General features: G+C 54.1%; 1 protein-coding gene across 1 annotated transcript; it reads right to left on the bottom strand.

Moving 5' to 3' along the window:
* Positions 1–551: 551 nt before the first annotated feature.
* LOC121474025 (monocarboxylate transporter 6-like) lies at positions 552–23,333 on the bottom strand. The gene is made up of 9 exons (XM_041726853.1): positions 23,176–23,333; positions 21,868–22,063; positions 18,809–19,044; positions 15,978–16,121; positions 10,690–11,499; positions 8,839–9,086; positions 4,849–5,086; positions 4,608–4,751; positions 552–995 (listed from the first exon to the last, which is right to left on the bottom strand). Exons 3-9 carry the CDS (start codon positions 19,005–19,007, stop codon positions 802–804), a joined length of 1,977 nt encoding a protein of 658 aa, XP_041582787.1. The 5' UTR covers positions 19,008–19,044; positions 21,868–22,063; positions 23,176–23,333; the 3' UTR covers positions 552–801.
* Between the last annotated feature and the right edge of the window lie 386 nt (positions 23,334–23,719).

The following is a 23,719-nucleotide window of genomic DNA, read 5'->3' as shown; positions in this document are numbered from 1 at the left end:
AACAAATACGAGAGAAATCTACTCTGCAAACAATGCAATGGAGGGATTCGATGCTGAGAAAGCTAGTATTCTGGGGACTAGGGACCCTGTGCTGGTGGAAGGAGAGGAAGAGAACATAAGGAAAAGTGGCAGGGAAAGGAAAACTGGTGTAAGGATACTAAGAAAATAAACAGCCAGATGAAGTACCTTCACGGAGACACACCCCCACTTCTGTTTCCCACAACAGTCCTGCAACATAGGGCCAGGCCAGTGCAGGTGAGAAACGAGTCTCAGAGAAGGGACAGATGGATCTCATCCACAAGAATCAGCTAGGAAGTAGAGAAGCTGGGACCGTGGACTCCAGGTCCCGGACTGGTCACCTGCCCTGGGAAGCTGCCCAGGAAAACAAGAACCCAGGCCAGGCCCAAGTCTCCCAGCTCGGCAGACCAGGGTCTTAAGAGCACGCCAAAAAAAAAAAAAAAAAAAAAAAAAAAAGCAGGAAGTTACTTCCTGAACCCACAAAAACTTTCTGTGGTGGACTAGTCCTTTTATACAAGTTTTCTCCACTCAGAAGCTTGAGTTGGAGGAGCCCTGTCACTCCTGGGTGGAAGCTATGCTTCACAGACGCCACTGTCACCAATCAGATGGCAGAAGCTGTAGGGCAGAGGGAGGGGATGGAGGACTTATACAGAAGAAAATCTCAAAGCCACTGATTGTTTAGAGTATTTATTTAGCATAATAATCTTCCAGAGGGCCTCACTATGGCCCCCTCCACAGGTTGAAAATTCCGGGGAGCCCACATAGAACCCATCCTCCTTTCTCCTATACCTGGAGCTCCAGGACCTGAACCTGCTCCCACAGCTGCATGGGCCTCTTTCCTGGATCCTGACTCCCAGGGGTGGACTCTGTTGTTGGTGTGTGCAACCCCACTGCTGTGTGTATACTCCTAAGTCCAAGGAGGGGCCACAGGACAGGAACGAACACAGCCAGGATATCCACACACATGGGTATGAGACCTATTGTGGTGAGAAGACAAGGGATCACCCCCATTTGTACTCCAGTTCCAGGTACCCCAAACAGTAGGGGCCGGCTTGGATGGTCTTTCAAAATTTTATATCACACCCATCTGCATTCAGTGTGTGTGGGGGAGTATTAGTTGATTCTATCAAGGCCTTCAATCTAACTTCTGGGTTCCAGAAAATAAAGGGGAAAGAGGAAAAACTAAATGACACCAGAAAGAGGCAACTAGACAGGAAGGTGCAAAATTCTGTGGAACTGGCCTGGATCCTTCAATAATCCTACTGATGATTAAAAGAGATCATTTATGGAGCACCTTCCTTCCAAAGAATATGGAAAAGGGAGGATGAAAGAATAACTGTACAGTAGAGAAACCAGACCAATACCACCTCAGCTGGCTAATCAAGGCCATCATCAGCCATGCTGACAGCATGGCTCCATGACATGATGTGATGAAAACTTAACTTCTGTGGCTGTCCTCCCCCTAAAACCCACAACCCCGTCTAATCAAGAGAAAAACATCAAACAAATCCCAGTTAAGAGACTGTCTACAGGGGTGCCTGGGTGACTCAGTTGGTTAAGCATCTGCCTTCGGTTCAGATCATGATCTTGAGGTCCTGGGATCGAGCTCCGCATTGGGCTCCCTGCTCAGCAGGGAGCCTGCTTCTCCCTCTCCCTCTGAGTCTCCCCGCTACTCATGCTCTTTCAAACAAATAAATAAAATCGAGAGAGAGAGAGAGAGAGAGAGAGAGAGAGAGAGACAGTCTACAAAATACCTAACCAGTGTTACTTGAATCCATCACTGTCATCCAAAAAAAAAGTAAGTCTAAAAAAAAAAAAAAAAAAAAGTCCAAGAAACTGGCACAGTCCAGAGGAGCCTAAGATATGATAACTAAAAGTAACACAGTATCCTGTATGGAATCCTGTAACAGTAAGAGAGTACTAAGAAAAGCTAAGGAAATGGGGACCCCTGAGTGGCTCAGCGGTTTAGCGCCTGCCTTTGGCCCAGGGCACGATCCTGGAGTCCCAGGATCGAGTCCCATGTCGGGCTCCCTGCGTGGAGCCTGCTTCTCCCTCTGCCTGTGTCGCTCTGCCTCTCTATGTCTATCATGAATGAATGAATAAATAAATCTTTAAAAAAAAAAAAAAGAAAAACTAAGTAAATGAATCAAGTATGGGCAGTAGCTAATAATAATGTAATCAATATAGGGCTTATTAAGTGTAGCAAATGTACCATATTAATGGAAGTGGTTAATAACAGAGAAACTGGGGACACCTGGGTGGCTCAGCCATTAAGAGTCTGCCTTTGGCTCAGGGCATGATCCTGGGGGGGGTTTCGGGATCGAATCCCACATTGGGTTCCCTGCATGGGAGAGCTGCTCCTTCTGCCTGTGTCTCTGTCTCTCTTTCTGTCTCTCATAAATAAATAAAATCTTTTTTTTTTTAGATTTTATTTATTTATATTTATTTATGAGAGACAGAGAGAGAGGCAGAGACACAGGCAGAAGGAGAAGCAGTCTCCATGCAGTGAGTCCGACGTGGGACTCAATCCCGGATCTCCAGGACCATGCTCCAAGGCTGAAGGCAGCGCTAAACCACTGAGCCACCCGGGCTGCCCAATAAATAAAATCCTAAAAAAAAAAAAAAAAAAAAAGAGAAACTGGGTGTGACATATGTAGGAACCTCTGTATTATCTTTACAATTTTTCTAAAACTGTTCTAAAATACAGAAAATATTTTATATAAACTTTGTATAAAATACAAAGTTCACGGGTTGCCTGGCTGGCTCAGTTGGTAGAGCATGCAACGTTTTTTTAAGAGAGAGCATGTGTGCACATACAAGCAAGCATGAAAGGGGTGTCAAGAATCTCAAACAGGCTCCACGCTCAATGCAGAGCCTGACATGCAGAGCCTGACACACAGAGCCTGAAATGGGCCTCCATCTTACAACCCTGAGATTATAACCTGAGACGAAATCAAGAGTCAGACACTTGAATGACTGAGTCATGCAGGCGCCCAGAGCATGCAACTCTTGATCTCATGGTTGTGAGTTCCAGCCTCACATTGAGCATAGAGCTTACTTTAAAAAAAAAAAAAGAAAGAAAGAAAGAAAGCAAAGCAAAGCAAAGCAAAGCAAAGCAAAGCAAAGGAAAGGGAAAGGAAAAGGAAAAGGAAAAGGAAAGGAATACAAAGTTCACTTAAAGAGAGAAAGAGGGGGCAGCCCGGGTGGCTCAGCGGTTTAGCGCCGCCTGCAGCCCAGGGTGTGATCCTGGAGACCTGGGATCGAGTCCAAGTCCCACATCGGGCCCCTTGCATGGAGCCTGCTTCTCCCTCTGCCTGTATCTCTGCCTCTCTCTCTCTGTGTATCTCTCATGAATAAATAAATAAAATCTTAAAAAAAAAAAAAGAGAGAGAGAGAAAGAGGGATGACTGGGTGGCTCCATGGTTGAGCATCTGCCTTTGGCTCAGGTTGTGATCCCGGGGTTCTGAGATCGAGTCCCGCATCCGGCTTCCTGTTCAGTGGTGAGCCTGCTTCTCCCTCTCCTCCCCGCTCGTGCTATCTCTGTCTCTCTCTCAAATAAATAAATAAAATCTTAAAAAAAAAAAAAAAAGAATTTGTCCTCAGGATAAATTCCAAACTCTTTCCCACAGTCTAGAGCTAAGGTCATGTGAACTCTGGTGCTGCCCACCTCTCTAACCTCATTTTGCAGCACTCTGTTCCACTCCCCATAGCCTGCCACATCAGCCGTTCTGGCTCCTCCTGCTTTAGGGTCTCTGGCCATGCTGTGCCTCTTCCTAGAATGCCTTCCCATGATGGCGGAAATGAAGTAGCCCCCACCTCTACACTCTGCTCTATCTCATCACCCTTTTTACGTCCTTGAGAGCCTCAGCTTTTTTGTTTGCTCATTATATGTCTCTCCTTTTCCTCCACTTGTTCACCATCTCTCCAGCATTTAGAACAGTACCTTACTCACAGTACATACCAAGTATCTGTCCACTGAATAATTCAACAGATCTTAAACCATAACAGCTATAGGAGCTATAAGCCACCCCTATTTCTCTTGATATTAACACATTAAAATAAAGATGCTTAAAAACAGCATTCTGGGGGTGCCTGGGTGGCTCAGTTGGTTCCTCGTCTGACTTGGGTTCAGGTCATGATCTCAGGGTCCTGGGATCCAGCCCTGAGATGGGCTCTGTAGTTAGCAGGGAGTGTGTTTCTCCCTTTCCCTCTGGTACTCCCCTCTGCTCGTGCACGCACGCTTTCTCAAATAAAATCTTTTTCTAAAAATTAAAAAAATAAAAAGATAAAATAAAAACAGCATTTTAAAAACTTTTTTCTTTTCAAGTGGTTTCAATCCATTCCCTCATTTACGATCTCATCTCTAAGTAGGAGGGGAGGGAAGGCAGACATGCAGAGGGAGTCCAGGCATTAGTTCCGGACCTGACTCAAGATAGCTGCGACCTGGGACAATGTGTGAACAGACATCGAGAAGATCTGCCTTCTCAGCAGAGGTATCACCTAAAAGAGTCCTTCCCCAGGGACTGACTTTTAACTCGCTTACCTCACCAAGCCAAGTCAGGCATCTGGGAGACCCGCCCCATCCTTACCAATAGCAAACTCCACCAGGGTTTCATTCTCCTCCGACAACGAATCGAGGAATAAATCGAGGACCTGCAGCTGCCGCAGATACTCGTAGTTACCGGGATCGTAGGCGAAGTTGGCGAGGTTGGCCAGCACTTGCTCCTTGGCGTCTGCGGCGGAAGAGAGGCGCTGGGGCCAGGTCCGCGGCGGCCGTGACGGCCCCCCGCCCCGCCCCGCCCCGCCCGGCCCCCACCCTGCCGCTCTCACCTTGGCTCTCCGTCTCCTGGAATTCCGTGACCAGCGCCTGCAGGTAACCCAGGCGACCGACGTGGGGGTCCACCTTCGGCTTCTGGGCCATGGTCAGGGCGGTGGAGGGGGCCCGGGAAAAGGGGGGGGGAGAGTGTGGGAGGGAGGAAACAGGTTCTGCAGTAATTTGCTGCCGGATCTGGAATGCGGAGGGTCGGCGTGGGGCTCTCAGGGCCTCGTGAGAGTCGCGCGTGAAAACCTAAACTTGGGCCCCGGAGACGAGAACGAGCGCGCGGCACAGCCCACCGCAAAACTTCAAAGCTTGACTTTTCCAGGGTTCCGGCGGAAGCCGAGCTTAGCCCCGCCCCAGAGGGCGGAAGGGGCGGGCCGAGGCAAAGCAGGGGGCGGGGCTGTCTCTGAGCTCCGTGCGCGTGCGCGGCGCGCGTGATGCCCCGAGGTTCTGGCTGGAGGGGATCCGCCCTCGGAAGGGTGGTGCGGGGCTGAGGTTGAGTGACTCTATGGCGCTTGGGCACCCACAGGAGTCAGAGGGCGCCCACGTGGGGAGGTGTCAAGGCAGAAGAACCTCCACACCCCCTTGCGCTTGACGAGGGGGGCGCAGCCCAGCCTGTTCGACGCAGGGACTCCCCTTCTGGAACGCGAGCATCAGTTCCCTGCACCCCAACGTGGGTCCTTTGAAAACTGTCTTCTGGTTCGCTTTTCCAAAAAGCCGGGTGAGCCTGGCACCGTCTGCTCCCCAGCCCTGAGCTGGCCACCTCTGGCTAAAAATTTCAGGGTAATGTCCTAAGGCTTTTTGCCAGCTAGGTGGATGGGGGGCACTAGGGGCATTGACCAGCCCCAGGTCCTCCGTTCACCCAAATGTACCACTTTGGTGGCTCTGGGTTGTGGAGCCCTGGATGCTGAAGCCCTTTAGCCTGTTTCTTTCGCAGGAAGGTGATTTGTGACCTAGACCTTGTGGGCACAGGGGATAGAGCACCATGCAGGGAAGTGGCCCTGCTGCACTCTCATTGTGCTTGAAAATGTGAGGCTAGGGGATCCCTGGGTGGCGCAGCGGTTTAGCGCCTGCCTGTGGCCCAGGGCGCGATCCTGGAGACCAAGGATCGAATCCCACGTCCGGCTCCTGGTGCATGGAGCCTGCTTCTCCCTCTGCCTGTGTCTCTGTCTGTGTGTGTGTGTGTGTGTGTGTGTGTGTGTGTGTGTGTGTGTGTGACTATCATAAAAAAAAAAAGTGAGGCTAAGGGGGTGGGGAGAGGTGTTTCTGTGAGCTTCTTCTTCTTTTTTTTTTTATTGATAGAGAGAGAGAGAGGCAGAGACGCAAGCAGAGGGAGAAGCAGGCTCCATGCACCGGGAGCCCGACATGGGATTCAATCCCGGGTCTCCAGGATCGCACCCTGGGCCAAAGGCAGGCGCCAAACCGCTGCACCACCCAGGGATCCCTTTCTGTGAGCTTCTTGAGGCTAAGAACCACATATCTTTGGCCCTGGGCCTGGCATGAGAGCAATGGCTGCCACAGCCTCATTGACAGCAAGCCCCATGTCTCTAGGCACAGGCTCTGTGGTCAGCCCCTGCCCTATGCACACCCCTTGGAACAGGAGTTATGACTATAATCGGGGTGCTTCAGTACCCTGACAGCTCCACGTAGGACAGTGGCCCCAGACCCCTTCATCAGGCCCTTCAGCTTCTGTAAATAGCTGATACAACTGGAGGAAGTACATCTCATCCCAAGGTGGACCAGGGCTTATCTGCTTCAGATCCTCACTCCCTCCCAGGCTATCCCATCCACCCTCATGTATCCCTTCTGAAAGTCTCAGGGGCCTTTCCCCTTGGGGAATATTTCTCAGCCCTTGGTTTTGTGATGAGGGTACCACCAGGTGTCCAGTAGATAGATGCTCAGTAATACTTGTTGAAGGAAATCTGCCCAGAGGTTAACTGCCACTCTTGGCTGGGGGCAGATGAGGTCAGGGATCCCTATGTGGAATGTTTCACAGATACTTCTTTTCCTTAAAAGAAATCCGTTTTCAGGAAGTGGGCCTAATAGGAGTTGCACATTTCAAAGCCTGGTAGCTATTAGTGCCCAAAGTGTCCACCTTCCCACCAGTCCCCTCTTTCCTTTACCACTCAGTCAAGATGGAGGAGACAGGACCTGGTTAAAAATGCATCCAAGCAGGGGATCCCTGGGTGGCTCGGCGGTTTAGCGCCTGCCTTCCGCCCAGGGCCTGATCCTGGAGACCCGGATCGAGTCCCGGGTCTGGCTCCCTGCATGGGGCCTGCTTCTCCCTCTGCCTGTGTCTCTGCCTCTCTCTCTCTCTGTATCTCTCATGAATAAATCAATAAAATCTTTACAAAAAAAAAAAAAAAATGCATCCAAGCATTCCCCTTTCAATGTACAGGCCGTGGATGGTGGCCAAGCACAGGCCTGGGTGAGGAGCAGGAAGCAAACGGGGGTCTTCAGGATCAGAATTTTCAAGCAAGAACTCTATTGTCTCCAGATCCTCCCAGAGGTGGTGAACAATTGCCCAAAGCCACATGGCAAATTGTGGCAGAGCCAATCATGAACTCAGGTCTATGCTACCTCAGTCCTCTGCTTATGCACTACTCTCTTTGGCCATAAGGGGGCACTCGTGGCAGGGTCCTGGGGAAGACAGTACTTCCCCAAGGATGCTTACTCATGCCAGCTAGGCTCAGGAGAAGGAAGGCTGGAGTTAGGTCATGAAAATAAAATTTATTTTCCTGATAAGGCTTTCTTGTTGGAGCCTGGTTGAGCCTGAATCAACAAACAAGGCCTTGGGTCGGAACAGCCCCCGCTGAGCAGGGAGAATGGAAGGGGGGAGGGTAGGCACTTACTCAAGGCCTGTTTTCCAGCTTCATTAGTTCACGGGGTTTATAACCTATTCCAGGAACGTTTTTGTATGTAATTCAAACAAACTCTGTTTTTCCAAAGCCTTCGTCGGTATCCCACTGGACGAGCTTGGCCTGACAGCCAGCCCCCAAGTGATAACCTCAGAAAATAGTCCCAGCAAAAAGTGTATGTGTGTGGGGAGCACTGACCTCCACGCCACAGGCACAGGCCAACAGGGAGCAGAGGTGGGCTGGCAGCTGGCCCAGCCAGCTACTTACCCCAGCGAGGACACCTCTGACACAGTAGGGAGCGGAGGGCAGGCCAGGGAGTGAGAGGCTTCTGTTACAAAAGCAGCTCCATTTTCCCAGAGGCCTCGGGCCCTGCCTAGCAATCCTTCCCCTCCCCTTGCTCACAGGTCTCCCGGCCTCCCAGCACTCATGCTGAGTGCAGAGGACCCCTCAGACTTCACTGATTCTAGGACCCAAGCCAAGGGCTTCTCCCCACTAGTTCTTTGCTCAGACGCCAGGATGGGTTCTCTCTGCCCAACCTTTCATCTGTCTGTATCCTGTGTCCAAGCCAACCCCTCAGCCTGGCCCACTGGGGATCACAACTCAACCTTTCATGAGGTTCTTCTTCCCAAGGTTCCAGTCAGCAGGAGGCCCAGCAACCTATGCTGGGGGCAGCCCTAAGGGCGAGGGCTGGGCCCTTGAGCAGAGAGGGAGTGGAGGGCCCTGGAGGAGGGGTGAGTTCTTTGGAACTGTCTGGAGGCCAGAGAAGGACAAAGAGATTCCATCAGAGACATCCAGGCTAGACTGGAGGGTCCAGTGTATTGAGTTGCAGCAGCAGTACTGGGCAGCCAGCTGAGGTGAGCCGGCTGTGTGTAGGGTATAGACTCACTTTTCTGGGCTCCAGGTACTCTGGTACCCAAAAGAAAAAGTCAGGAGGACCCGCTCCTGGATTCTGCTGGTTGGGAGGAACCCTGAGTCTTTGGAGGCCAGCCTCTAAGGTCCCAGCTCCTGGCTGAGTTCCAGTGTGCAGAGCCTGGACGGCTTTGTGGTTCAGGCTTCCTGGGCCAGTCCCTCACCCTGGCCCTTGGCAGCTGGACATCACACTCCTGGACTGAGGCAGTGGTCCCTCACTGACCTCAGGGCTCAGACACTGGTCACATACATGATCTCGGTATACAGCTGCTTCCTGGACCCACGTGAGTCCTCTACTGTGAGGCCCTGCTCTGAGGCAACCTCCGTGATGGCTCCTTCCGCCTCAGCCTGCTTGCTTTGCCTCTCTTTCTTCTGCAGGGCACAGAAGCTGCCACCCATGAAGAGGGCAGCTGATATGAGGAAGAAGCTTGACATGTAGAAAACATAGCTAAAGTTGTTGTTGGTGGTGTCCAGCAGGAGCCCTGGGGGACAGAGAGCAAGTTAGGCCATTGTCCTCGGGCTCCCAGACCTCCCTCCCACTAACTTGCATTCTCTGCCGGAGCAGGGATTTTCCTTTGGGCTCTGCTGTTTCCCTAGCACTAGTCACTGTGGCTGGCACCTAAGAGGCACTCAATATGAGATTTGTTGCATGAAAGGAGAAAGGAAACACTAAGCCTGCTCTCCAGGGGGCAGGAAGAGCTCTTGATCCAGAAGAGCACCTCAGGGCATGTCTCCTTACCCTTGGTGGCAGGAAGCCTAGCACACTAGGGCCAGTAGTCTGGGATATTTGCTCAGCCACACATGGGCCCTCCCATACCTCCTCCTGGGGAGCTCTCTCCACTTGTTGGCTTGACGAACTCCCCTGGAAACGGGGACTTCCAATGACACACTTGGGAAGCGTCCCCATTGTCATGGTCGTACTGTACTAACTGCTGGCTGCCGTGCACTGGATATGGTCTAGCATCAAGGGCTTCACACACCCTCCTGTTACTTTGGTTTTTTTTTTTTTTTTTTTTTTTTTTAGAAGGCTATGTGCCTTTAAGATTTTTTTTTTTTTTTTATTCATAGAGACAGAGAGAGAGAGGCAGAGACACAGGCAGAGGGAGAAGCAGGCATCATACAGAGAGCCTGATGTGGGACTAGATCCAGGGTCTCCAGGATCACGCCCTGGGCTGCAGGCGGCGCTAAACCGCTGCGCCACAGGGGCTGCCCCTACCTGTTACTTTGAATGTTGTGCTCTTGCCTGCCTGGCAAGTCTGCTCATGGGGTCTCTGGTCCCACATGTGTTTGTTTCCCTCCTGGCACAAATCATTACACTGAGCACAAATGTGTCTCTGCTTTAATTCCTGACTCTCCCATCAGATCGGCACTGAGAGGTGGGGACCGGGCCTCTGTATTCAGCCAGGGACTGGCACAGGCAGGTGTTCTTGTCTGCATTTTGCAGACGACACTGTGGCTCAGAGAAGAAAAATGACCTACCCAGGTTCCACAGGCAGGAAGTGGGACAGCCAGAATGTTAATAACAGCAGACATGTATGTAGCTTTCTGCTACGTGCCAGGCTTTTTCCTGCTAAGCTCTTGCTATGTAACTATGATCCTCACAACAAGCCTACAAGGTAGATTCTACTATCGTCCCCACTTTACTGATAAAGCAGAGGTACTGAGAGGAAGGAAGATGAAGAACTCAGGCAAGTCTGATACAAAAATCCTTATTTTGGGGATCCCTGGGTGGCTCAGCGGTTGAGCCTCTGCCTTCGGCTCAGGGTGTGATCCCAGGTCCTGGGATTGAGTCCCTGCTTCTCCCTCTGTCTGTGTCTCTGCTTCTCTCTGTCTCTCATGAAAGAATAAATAAATAAAATCTTTTAAAAGAATCCTTATTTTCAACTGTACCCTAGGTGCCTGCTGGGGAGCAGGCTGCAGCCAATCCCCTAGGGTGCTTGGGAAAATCAGATTCCAAGTCTCTACCTCTGGAGAGGCTGGATGGCACCCAAATCTGCTGACTGTTCCCCTTTGCCCTATCTCCATATCCTGCCCACCCAGGCCACAGCTGCATACACCTGGCCGCCCTCCCTCCTGGGGCCTCACCAGCCAGTGGCGGGGAGATGAGGATGGAGATGCTCTCCAGGATGGTGAAGAGGCCCAGGGCGCTAGAGAACCGATCCATGGGAACAATGTCCATGAGGACCTGGAAGAGGAGGGCACCGATGCCACTCATAGACACGCTGTACACCAGGCAGTAGCCCACCAACACCCTGAAGTCGGCCGACACTGCGCACACCAGGTTGGTGAGGCCATTGAGCAGGGCTGCCAGGCTGAACAGGTACTTCCGGTGGCCAGCAAAGTCCCGCCGGCCTGCCACCAGCCCAGCCATCGGCCGCAGGAAGATATTGCTGAAGCCTATGATGGAGATGAGCAGGGCTGCCTTGTGTTCATCCACCCCATTCCGCATGGCGTATGGCACCAGGAAGACATGTGGCAGCGGGAAGCCGAGGATCATCCACATAACACCCAGCGTGAACACTCGGTAGCCTGCGTTGTGCCGCAAGATGTCAAAGGCCAGATGGCGCTGGATGGCCCGACCACACGCTGCCAGGCAGCCTGGTGCAGGTGTCTTGGAAGGAGGAGGGGGGCCTTCTATGGTCTCAGGGGCCATACTAGTGGCCACAGGTCTCAGGATGGCCCCACAGACGCAGCAGTGGAGAAAAACTCCACCGAAGACAAGGAAGGTGCCCCTCCAGCCCAGGTCCTCCAGGAGGTAGCGGGAGAGCAGTGGCCAGAGCGTGATGCCCAGGGAGACGCCCACCGAAGCCAGTGCATTGGCCAGTGCCCGATGGCGGGAGAAGTAGAAGCCTAGCACGGTGATGCTCGACTGGAAGCTGAAGCACATGCCCAGGCCTGTGGTGGGAGAGAGGAGCCCAGCTCAAGGGTGTTCTGAGCCTCCCACCCATACCCAGAGAGGGGTCCCAGGATCATGTTCCATGTCTGCCCCCTTCTGTTCTAGCTCAGACCACCCCCTTCCACATCCCCAAGGATTTAAGATGGAAACAGCCTGCCTTGTTACCTCCTTAGAAGCATCAAATCTGTCTTCCTGAGGCTGCCAGGGACACACCTGTTCCCTCTGGCACAGCACCGGGTGATCTTTAAAAACCTGAATTGGGGGCAGCCCTGGGGGGCTCAGCGGTTTAGCGCCGCCTTCAGCCCAGGGTGTGAATCCTGGAGACCCGGGATCGAGTCCCACGTCGGGCTCCCTGCATGGAGCCTGCTTCTCCCTCTGCCTGTGTCTCTGCCTCTCTCTCTCTCTCTCTCTCTGCGTCTCTCATGAATAAATAAATAAACTCTTAAAAAAAAAATAAATAAATTTTTAAAAAAATAAAAACCTGAATTGGGGGGTGCCTGGGTGGTTCAGTCAGTTAAGCATCTGCCTTTGGCTCAGGTCATGATCTCAGGGTCCTGGGATGGAGCCCTGTGTGTGTCGGGCTTCCTGCTCCTGCAAGGAGTCTGTTTCTCCCTCTCCTTGTCCCTCTGCCCCTCCCCACACACCCCCCACCTCGTGCTTGCTCTTTCAAATAAATAAATAAAATCTTTAAAAAATAAATAAAGCAAAATAAAAACCTAAATTGGGGTGAGTCTCTTTCCTGCTTAACACCTTCCAAAGACTTCCCATTACACCTAGAAAAAATGCCACAGTGTTTACTATGCCCTAGAAGGCTCTACACTGTTTGGCCCGTGTTCATCTCTTGGGTGTCATCCAGGCCATTTTCCCTGTCACTTACTATGACTGAGCTACATCAGCTTCTTTCTCTTCCTCTGGACACCAAACTGCCCCCACCCCCCCACCCCGCCACCACTGCGGGACATCTACAATTGCTGTTCCCACTACTCAGAATATGCTTCCCCTAGACTTTTCTCTTCTGGCTAAGCTCAGATGCCACATCCCCACCCACTCCAAGCCTGCCCTGCTCAGCCACACCATGACCACAAGCTTCAGGCGGGCCCTCGGGTCACCCGTGTGACACCACCATCAGTTTACTCCCCCGCCCTCCTGGATGACCATCAGCCCTTCTCTATGCTTCTCCACCCCTCCCCCCTCCTCACTCCCAGCTGACCACCTGCCTTCCGTCTGTGATATTGGTCTGTGCTGCCAGCCAAGGCCAACCTACTTATGCCCTACATCTTGTCTACTCAAAGGCATATCCTCCAGCAATTTCTCTCTCCACCATCCACTTTCTCCTCTTTCCCAGAACATTCTCCTTCATATTATTTCTCCCATTAAAAAAAAAACAAGGGGGGAAGCCGCAGTGGCTCAGAGGTTAAGCGCCGCCTTCAGCCTAGAGCATGATCCTGGAGACCCAGGATCAAGTCCCACATCAGGCTCTCTCCATGGAGCCTGCTTCTCCCTCTGCCTCTTTCTCTTTGTGTCTCTCATGAATAAACAAATAAAATCTTAAAAAAAAAAAAAAAAAAAAAAAACAAGGGGAGTGCCTGGGTGGCACAGTCAGTTAAGTGTCTGCCTTCGGCTCAGTTCTTGATCCCAGGGTCCTGGGATCGAGTCCCACATCAGGCTCCCCACAGGAAACCTGCTTCTCCCTCTGCCTATGTCTCTGTCTCTCTTCGGTGCCTCTCATTAATAAATAAATCTTTATGGGGAAAATAAAAAACAAGGGGGGGGGTGCCTGGGTGGCTCAGTTGGTTAAGTGTCTGCCTTTGGCTCAGGTCATGACGCTGGGGTCCTGGGAGAGAGCTTCAGGTGGGGCTCCCTGCTCAGGGGGGAGTCTGCTTCTCCCTCTCCCTCTGCATCTCCCCCACTGTTCTTGCTCTGTCTCTGGCTTTCTCTCCCAAATAAATAAATAAAATCTTAAAAAAATAAAAAAACAGAGACCCTGTCATGGCTCCCGCCACCTTCTCAGTATCTGTTCCTGGTGGCCCTGAGAGCCTGCAGGCCAGGGGCAGGCAGAAGAGTACGAGGGGGAGGAGGAGCAGGTGTGTAGGTGGAAGTGTTGCTGTAGCTCATTCTCCCTCGGGAGGAGGAGGAGACTACAGGGGTAGGCCCAGGAGCAATGGCATCCAAAGAACAAGGAGTACAAAATCTCAGCATGGAAGATGCCAACTGGGAAAATGCAGGAAAGCATGAAAGGGAGAAAGTTGCTAATGATGGAGAGCTCTTGGCCCTCCCCTTTGGAAGCTGGTGAATGTCATCTGCCTCAATAGGGGGTTCCATCCTGCAGAATAGGTGGGAGACACGTCAGAGGCTTGGAGAGCCATAGGCAAGGGTGAGAGGACGTAAGGCAGTGGAAGAAAGGGCAATGCCATCATGGTCCACAGGCAGTTAGCCCTGACCCTCCCCACCCTGACCATCATAAGGAGTTTGGCCTTATGCCTTGAGTCTTGATGTTTCCCCCAAGTTCATAGGAAGACGTACCTACTTTCTAAGCTCACATGTTTACAATGTTCCCTTCACTGTTCCATGTTTCTTGTGGGTCTCTTGTTACCAGCTCCTAACTGAATGTGGGGAGGGGTTGTGTGTTTGTTTTAAGGAGGCTCTTTGCCCCACGTGGGGCTTGAACTCATGACCGTGAGATCAAGAGTCACACACTCTACCAACTGAGCCAGCCAGGCACCCCTTGAACGTTGTGTTTGACTCAGTCTGTCAGATTGTCAGCAGGGGAGGTTTACCCTACTGCCTAGAATGGTGCTCATTACATTTTTTGAAGTTAATAAAACAGTTTAAAAAAGAAAAAAAATACCCCCCAAACCCCCCTCTCTTGACCCCATGGCCTCTTCTGGGTACCAGCCCGTTTCTCTGCTCTCCTTCTTCATAACAATTTTCTGGAAACACTGTCTCCAGTGTCTCCAATTCCTTTCACCCTCTTCGTTCTTGAACCAGTTTCAATCAGACTTTCGCCCTCACCTTGGATCCAGAATCTCTCCTATCAGGGTCAGCAACCTCTATGCTGCCAAATCCAAAGGTCGAGGCTGGTCCCCCTCCATCTGATCCACCAGCAGTCTGACGGGGCTCTCACTCCCTCCTCCCACTGTACTTTCTAAGCTCACTTTCTCAAGAAACCCCACTCTCCTGGGTCTCCTCCTGCCTGTGTCTCTTCCCACCTGGACTGCTGGACACCTACCTCGGGGCCCGGTCCTCAGACCTCCTCAGCCGCCCACCCTTGTCCCCTCAGGGACAGCAGGGATGATACCTCTTCTCAATAGCAGAATGCCGGGCAGCCCGGATGGCTCAGCGGTTTAGCACTACCTTCAGCCCAGGGCGTGATCCTGGAGACCTGGGATCGAGTCCCACGTCATGCTCTCTGCATGGAGCCTGCTTCTGCCTCTGCCTGTGTCTCTGCCTCTCTCTCTCTGTGTTTTTCAAGAATAAGTAAATAAAAACTTTAAAAATATATATATCAGAATGCCAGCCGTGTCATGATCCACAGCTGCCCGCTGTAGCCCACGGCCTGTGCCTGAATGTCAGACTGGATGTTTCCACACCTCAGCTTCCCAACCACCCACAAATGTGTTTCTCCTCTAGACTCCCCGTTGTAATTAAAGGCTTCTCCATCCTTCCAGTGGTTTGGGGCAAAAACCTTGGTGTCACCCTTCTTGGCTCCTGGAACCTTGGGCCATCTTTGCCTCTTCCTCTCTGTACCCCACACAGTCCTGAAACCTGACTGCTCCTCAGCACCTCCATCATACCACCGTAGCTGAAGCGATATCCACCTCCTGCCTGGCTTATGACCATGCCCTTCCCTGGTCTCCTGCTCTAACTTAACCACTGCCCCCAGGGCATATATGTTCAATCCAGTGGCTAAGAGTAATGTTTTATAAATAGCAGTTGAATGACATCACTCACCCCTCTGCCCATATTCCTCAGATCCTATCTCACTACGAAGACTTTCAGGCACTATTCCCCATCCATTCCCCAGCCTCTACCCCTCTGCCCCCTGGGCCCTTCTGGGCCTTTGCACTTGCTGTTCCTGCTGCCTGCAATGCTCTTTCCCTGAGACCCTAGCAGCAGACTCCTTCACCTCCATTAGCTTTCTGCCCAAATGTCACCTTCTCTGCAAGGCCTTCCCTGGCTGCCCTGTTGGAAGTAGCAGCCTCCTCCACCTTTGCTTTATCTTCTGCATGGGGTGTCCGAGATATTTTACCTCTTTGCTTTTCTGCCCACCCCTACCCCCAGCCAGTACCCCATCACATCAGAGGTCCTGTCTTCTCATGTGCTTGTCACAATCAGAAACAATCTTTCTCATTTATGTATTCACTATCCCTCTCCCTCACCTGACGATAAGCAGCCCCAGATTAGGCATCCTGCCTACACTTATGTCTAGCACTTTTTAGTAGGCACCCAGAAATTCTTGAAATGGGAAGACGGTCACCTGTGATGAATCCTGCTGTGAGGTAGAGCTGGCTAAGGGTGCGGCAGAAGGAGCTGGCCACCATGCCCAGGCTGGCCAGCGCACCTCCCAGCATCACCGTCACTCTGCAGCCAAAGCGTCCCACCAGGATGCTGCATAGAGGTCCTGTGGGGGGAGAGAGCCAGCAGGTGGCAACTGAATGAGAAGGGCTGGAGGAAGGGAGAGAGCGAGTCTGGGAGGGGGTTCCAGCAAGAACTATCTAGGTGGCTTGAAAGGTACAGCCCTGGGGCCTATAGGCCTAGATTTTGATTGCCACCTGGCCACAGGCTGGCTATAGGTTGGGGCAAACCCAGTCCCTCTCTGTGCCTCCCCTACAAGAGGTCACCCTGGATGACATCTGACCAGCTATGAGGAGAAGAGGAGAATTCCTGCAAGTGTTCAATTTCACCCCAACAGGGATCCCCAGAGCAAAAGACTGAGGCCCTTCCCTACACTGACCTGAAGCTGATTCCATCCAGGTAAAATAGGATTGGCTTATGACTTGCATAGATGCCTCTTGCTGGGGGTGATGGTGGGGGTGGGGGTGGTCTGTCTTAGCAGGTGAGGGTCCCAGGGCATCAAAACCATAATGAGCAGCTACAGCCCCTGCCTGCTTCCCATTCTCAAGAGGTCTGGCCACAGCCCTCCTGCTACACTCCAACCCGTCCAGGGTGGGCAGCCTGGGGCCCTGAGCCACTCTGCACCCTCCTGCATTGGCCTCTGGAGTGCTCAGGAGAAAATTGGGTGGGGTGCTTTCTCCCTTTCTCCATCACTTCCAGCCAACATTGCACCCAGATGTTTGGCTTCTGGTGGAGAAAGGCCTGTTCTCCTCCACCCCTCCCCCACCTTGAGCTGCTTTCTCACAAGCCCAGACCCAGAGCAGAAATGAGCCAGTCCTGGCTGGCTGCTTCTCAACACCTTGCAAGGCCCCATGCACCAGATGCCCTGCCCCCAAGTACATGTAATGGAATTTCTACAGAGTTACTTTCCCAGAGTGCAGCGAAAGGGACAGGGAAAGAGAGAGAAAGAGTGTGTGTGTGTGTGTGTGTGTGTGTGTGTGTGTGTGTGTGCGTGCGCCACAGAGAGAGGATGTGTGGGTGTGAGCCAATACGAGTAGGGGAGTGACAGGAAATAAGCAGCTCATACTCAGAGATAACCAAGCAGAGGTAGAGGGAGAGGCAAGACTTTGCAGTGAATGTGACCACTGCCCCACATGTCTTCCATCGTCCCCACCCTAAACTTTAACCTGACTTTGGAGAGGTGACACTGGGGAAAGCCCCAAGTCGTGGCGTCAGGGGTGGGGGCTGGGATCTGCGCTAGCCTACCTTAGATAGCTGAGGGCACTGGGAGGCAGGGCGTTTCCTCTGCCAGGCGCTGCTTCTGCCCTGAACTCTCTCTGCAACCATGAACAGGCTTTGTACTTTGTGCTTGCTTGGTTCCTTCATTTCTAAGATGTAGGGGGGTAAGGGGTGCTTGGGATCATGCATAATTTCGAGTTTAAAATTTCTCTGATACTCTGAATGAGCATGGCCTAAAGAGGTGTATTCCAGACAGGAACCCCAGGCCGACTGAGGTGTTGGCATGCCTGCTAGGGGCTGGTGAATCTACGGAGTTAGGATCTCCACTGCATGCCTGACTCCTGGGCTCTGGCGCAGACCCCTCTCTGCCTGCAAGCAAGGAACCGCCAGAGATTATTACTTCTGCCCCAACCCTGGAGATGATCTGGGTCTGGGCCAGTCCCGGCCTCTCCCAAGGCCCCAAAACCATGCCCCGGGGTGGCAGGTGCAGGGGTCATCTCAACGAGGCCATCTAGCCCAGTCTGACTTCTCTCCCAATTGGAGGAAAGAACCTGGAATAACAACCAGGCTGCTTGTGCCAGGTGGAGGGAGTGGCAGGAGGGAGGTAGGGAGCTGGGCTCAGCCGAAGTAAGGAAACACAGGTAAGGAAACACGTGCATGGGGAGAGCCCTGTGGGGCGTGAGATCTACCTCCAGGTGACCAGCACCACCCTCTACCACCCTCAGCAGGTTGCTGTCTATGGAGTCTCCCTAAAGAGCTCTCAGGAACCAGGGGCAGGCCCCTGAGCCCAAGGCCATTTCAGGGAGCCTCCTGGACAGACCTGGCCTTCCCCCTTCACTGGAGTCAGGGTGAGGGGGGACACATTTCTGGAAGAGCCAATCAAGAAATCAGGTGGGGAGCTGCCTTCTTTCCACCTCCCCAGCCCTTGCAACAACCCTTCTGCTTCCTGGTGAGAGATAAGACTCTTGTCCTGCCCCCATCTTGCCCCTCGTGTCTTCCTCAAGCCCCCTGTCCCATCTGGAAGCTCCTAACGGGGTTCTCCAAATACTGCTTGCTTGCGATTCATGGTATCCTCCCTATGATCCCATGTAGGAGATGGGTAGGGTGTTGGATGTTACCTCCATATTGCAGAAGAAACTGAGGTTCAGAGAGGTCACCCAAGCAGCTCTTCCTCAAGTCTGTGCTCACTGCCTGGCACTCCTACAGTCCTCATGTATCCTCCTGTGGCCATCAGCCACGGAGAGGACTGGCTTTGTATCTAAGGTGCCTCCATACCTTTTCCCCAACTGTCCCCAGCCCAGCCCAGCCCAGCCCAGCTCAGTACAGCCCAGCCCTGCAGGATTCCAGCCAGGGGGGCTGGCCCTGCTGAAATCAGGTGACATCCTAGGAATTCACCCCATGAGACAAAGCCAGTGGCCTCAGAGAGAGAGATCCAGGAGGCCAGGGAGGTTGTGGCTTCTTCCCTCAGCCAGGCTCTTTCTCTACCCTCCCTCAGCCCTTCCCCAGGCTGCTCACCCCCAGCATGGAGCATGGCTGTCAGGATGGAGGGGAACCACGAGGTCTCACTGTTGCTGGCCTGGAACTCATGCTGCAGTTCAGTGAAGAAGATGCCAGTGCATGTGGGGAAGCCCAGAGTGAGACCCTGGGTCACCAGGGAGGCCAGGAGCACCACCCAGGCCCAGCAGCCCTCCGCACGCTCCGGGACCCGGGGCATCCTCTGCCACGAATGCTGCTACCACTGTCTGGGCCACCTGTGGAGGGGACAGAATGGAGCTGCCAACCCCAGTTCACCTGCCACTTTCCCTGGGTGGCTGAAACCATCCCTTCCTCTTGCCCCAGCACCTCCTGGGAGGTGGCCAGACGCAAACACGTTGGCCTTGGCATTTCCTTTCACCCACTTCCCAGAGCCAGCCTGGCAGGAGGGGCAAGCAGGTGAGCCATCAGTGGGACAAGGCAGGTGGGTGGAACTCTTTCTAGACTTACATGACTTGGTGGTCAGCAGGTGGCACTTCCCGGCCCAGCCTTGGGGGCCCCCTCCCACACACAGCAAGCACTCAATAACTGCTGATAGGGTGGAACAGACCTCTAGAGCCAGCGTAGTCCCAATGTCCCCACAGACACGCACAGATGCATTCTCAAACATTCACAAGCAGGCTCCCCGCACACAAACACAGACTTTCGCAACGCCGCCTTGACAGCAGGGTCCCCTGTCGGTGCCGTTGAGATGGCTAGGTGAGTAAGCTGGTGCTGGGCGTCGCCAAGGAGTGTACACAGAATAGCTTTCCAAGGGCACCAAACAAGCAGCTTTCAGGAAAAGACATGGGTCTCATCCAAAGGTCCTCTGAAATCACCCCTTCCACAGGGAGCTTGTGGCAGAGTCAAGCTCTACAGCGATGCTCAGTAATGACCCACCACCTGTCAGGGCTTCTCTGAGCACCACCCTCCTGCCCCCCAAACATGCACATATACATTCAGATACACACACAGTCACACATGGGCATATACCAAGATATACACTGACAAAGACACACGCACAAACACACACTGCATAGACAGAGACACACAGAGCCTTATAGGCAGATGCACACACACACACACACACACACAGAAAAGTCTAGAGACACGCAAAGTCACTCACGCAGACATGCACAGACATATACAGAGAGACACACACACGTGCACAGACACACCTACATGGACCCAAGCCCAGAGACAAATGTACACAGACACATGATACACAGACATACAGACACACACACGGTTACGCACTATGCAGACACACGCACGCAGGGTCACACACCACACAGATGCTCTTGCATACCCCCCACCTTCGGCTCAGGCCTCTCTCAGCTTCTCGCCACCATCCAGGCTGCTCCTGCATCACACAAGTTGCCATAACCAGGCCTCAAAGCCCCAAGGCCCACTCCCCAACCGCAGGGCCCTTTTGCAGTCCCCCGATCCCCCAGGGCCCTCGGCCCTCACCCACACTCAGGGCTGGGGTGCTGGCAACCTTCACCTCAGTGAAGGCAACGGATCCCTTGAGCTAGGGTTCCCACAGCCTTCTTCCTTTTAGCCCCAGGTCCTGGGAGAAACCAAGGAAACTCAGGAAACTATCAGAAATATGCAACCCCATCTTTCTGCCCCGCCCTATGCTCCACACCTTCCTCCCCACCAGGCCCAAGGGCTTTAAAACAGCACCTCAATGGGATCCACCCTAAAGGCCTCCTTCCAAAGACGCTCTAATCTCTCCTCTGGGCACCAAGCCTCCTCCCACTCCAGAGGACCCCCAGGAGCCCTGTCCTGAATGTCCAGGCCCCATTCAGGGCCACTCACCTTGCAGAGTAAGCCTTGCAGAGTAAGCGTGTGTGTGAGTGCATGCTGCAGGTGCGTCATCCTGCCATCCTGGCTCCTGTAAGTGATACTGGCCCCAGAGTTCCCTCAGCCCCAATCCTGGCCCAGTCTCAGGCTCAGGCAAACTTCAGATACAGTCCTCTTCCAGGATTTCTGTTCCCGTAACAAATGAAAAGGCCACCAGTGCAACCCGATCCCCTCTCTGATGGCCTGAATGTCCCCTGCATAGCCTCTCCATAGCTCACCCCTCGGTCTTCCAACTTTCCCTTCCCCCTCCCAGAAGGGCCACCAGCCTTCCTCCACCACCTTCACGTCCTCCTGCCCTACCCCTGTCACTTTCAAGCCCTAGAACCCTACCGGTTTCCCTTCAGAGCAACACAGTCGCCGACCTAGAGGTGGCAGGGAGGAGGTGGATGACAGAGGGGACACAGGATGGGGCCTAGACCCCAGTCCAGTCCCCCCCCCCCCACTCCCCAGGTCTGGTCCCTTCTCATTCATGCTGTTGTGCCCTTATAGAGAGAGGCCCGCCCAACCACCTACCCCAGAGAAGCCTCTTTAGTGCCCTTCTCAGCAGCCACTTCTCTGGGCAGCCCTTTGGGGACTTTGTCCAGGATTCCAACCTTTACTCTGCACCCACTTTCAGTCTGAATCTTTCAATGGGGCTGACTTTTCACAGCTTCTCCTTCCCCCAGGCCTCCTGGGACAGTCAGAGCCCAGGGAACCCTAAGCACCTCTGCTCTCTCTTTGCACACTGGGCGCCCTGACTCCCAGGTCTGTGGTCCCCTGGCCTCCCTCTCGGCATTCCCCTGCAGAATCTGCCTTCCATGAGGGAGTGTCCCCTCCCAGACCTCCAGCGACTCCTAGTCACAACAGTTTTTTTGGTTGATCCTCCAGCCCCCTCCTCCAACAAGGGGTCCCTCCTTGTGAATGAGGCTGCTGAGGTTCCAAAATCCTAGCCAGAGAGAATCCTGTCGGTCCTTCAAGATTCAGCCCTGACAGGAGTCCTGGGAAGCTCCCCGGACCTCCACCCCTGGCTGGACTAGGCCCCTTTCCTCTACATCTCCCTTTAATTGTACTTTTCACACCACATTGGAGTGGATCATTCTCTTGTCTATCATTGTTGCCCCTCTTCCCCCCACACACACACACTATGAGAGGGGACCTCTTCACACCCACGCACCAGCCCCTGGGTGAGCACAGAAGATAATATTAATGTGACCCACCTGTGTTCCCCAGGGGGCAGGCAAGACCAGGACCAAGGGTGACCCGGCTTCCTGGCAGGCAGGTCCATTCCAGAAGACTCAAGCAGAGCAGAGAAGAGATGCAGCTGGGGGCTCTGGTTCCAATTCCACCCCAGAAGGGACGTGGTCTCTCCTTTGTACTGGACACCATGAATCATGATCGCAGCCTGGTATGTGGCTGGAGCAAGAAAGGAAATGCAGCTGGAGACACTTCACTCTCACTTCCAGGGACTGGAAGTGAGCAGTTCTTGGGAGGAGCTGCCCACCTCAGCCCTCAGGGACCCCCTGCCCAGAGTTGAGACTATCTTCATGTCCAAGTGTCAGGAAGCTAGATTTGTGGGCAGGGCACAAGTTCAAATGGCATTTCTTGTCCTCCAAACATTGCACACATCCCTTGGCTTGCTTTTAGAGCTTCCCATCTGATGACAGAGCCCTCACCAGACCCTCAGAATCCCTTCTCTGCCCCTCTAAGCTTGCAGGCATGGTCAGGGGAGGGAGCCAATGCTCTCATGCAAGGTTTGGGTGTCTTGAGTGGAAGTGATGCTCCCTCTCCTCCTGTGAGAGGCAAAGGCGGCACCACAGGCTCCAGAGCAGGGCCCGGAGACCCCTGCCCTTCCCGGACCCCGTGCCAGGCAGGGCCCAGGACACCAAGTGGCAGCGGTAAGAGAACTGCCAGAACCTGCTTGGGCTTGGGACTGACAAGCCCTCAAACCCCTACACTTGGCAGGGGCTGAGGTAGGAACAGGGCGTTCCGGACCTCCGCGAGCTGGGACAAGTCACCCTCCTCCTTTCTGTCCCTAAACGTGCCCCCACATTCCCGCAGGAGCTGGCTGACCTCAGCCTGGAAGGGGGATGGGACAGGCAACAGAGCCTTGGTGACCTCTTCCCGGCCTGGCCCCGTCCCCCTCCCTGCCCTCCTGGGCCATTCTGCTTTCCCACCCTCCCCAGGACGGATTTCCCCTGGGTGGGGCTTATGGGGCGCCCAGGCGGCGCCCGCGGGATTTCAGGCCAGGCCTTGCGCGGTGCCCACGCTGCTCCCACGCCCCCCCCCCGGGCCAGGAGTGTGGGGGTGGCTCGGAGAACCCCCCTCCGGCGTGCGGGGCCTCAGCCATCGCAGGCGGGGGCAGCTCCGAGATGGGACGAGGCTCTCCCGGACCCTCAAGCCGGAGCCGGTCACAGGCGGGAAACCGCCCGGGAGGCCCACGGAGAGGCGGGGCTGCGACGGCGCTACCGGGGACCCCGGCGGGAGGTCACCTGACGGACAATGGGAGGCCCGGGGCGCCCGCTCACCGGCTCGCGCGGCCCGGCGGTGGGGGGCTCCGCTCCCGCCGAGCGCGGCTTCCTGCGGCCCAGCCCGCGAGGGATGGAGGAGGCAGGACGCCGGCGTCCCGCGGCCAGGAGCCGCGCCCTCGGGGGGCGGGCCGCAGGGCGCCGGGGGCGGGCCCACCTCCGGGTCGCGGGCCGGCGGGGAGGGAGGCCCGGCTTCGGGGCGGGGGGCGGAGCGTGGCCAGGGCCTGCGCCCCTCGTCCCAGCCTGCCCCCGGGCTCCGAGTGGTCCCGCCGGCGGGGCTCGGGACGCCGGCTCCGCGGGAACGTGTGCATGTGATTAGCATGTGATTACCATGTCATTAGCATGTGATTTGCATAGCTCGCAGGCTATTTCCGGCTCCCTGAGAGCGTTAGGGCTCCCAGGAGTGGGATGGAGAAGGCGTGTGATTTAAGGGGCTCCACCTCCCAGCGGGGGTGTCGGGTAGGAGCCCGGGGTGGAGGAGCCGTCCTTCGTCAACTTTATTTTATTTTTTTAAAGATTTTATTTATTCATAGACACAGAGAGA

Source organism: Vulpes lagopus, chromosome 12 (assembly GCF_018345385.1).
Source record: "Vulpes lagopus strain Blue_001 chromosome 12, ASM1834538v1, whole genome shotgun sequence".
NCBI lineage: Eukaryota > Metazoa > Chordata > Mammalia > Carnivora > Canidae > Vulpes > Vulpes lagopus.
This window is presented reverse-complemented; position numbering and strand designations above follow the sequence as displayed.

Coding starts and splice junctions, on each gene's coding strand:
- LOC121474025 (XM_041726853.1), bottom strand. CDS start 19,007: ATGCCCCGGGTCCCGGAGCGTGCGGAGGGCTGCTGGGCCTGGGTGGTG. Junction 5,087..8,838: donor TCATGTATGTGACCAGTGTC/TGAGCCCTGAGG, acceptor GCCCAAGTTTAG/GTTTTCACGCGCGACTCTCA. Junction 4,752..4,848: donor CCAGGAGACGGAGAGCCAAG/GTGAGAGCGGCA, acceptor CTTCCGCCGCAG/ACGCCAAGGAGCAAGTGCTG.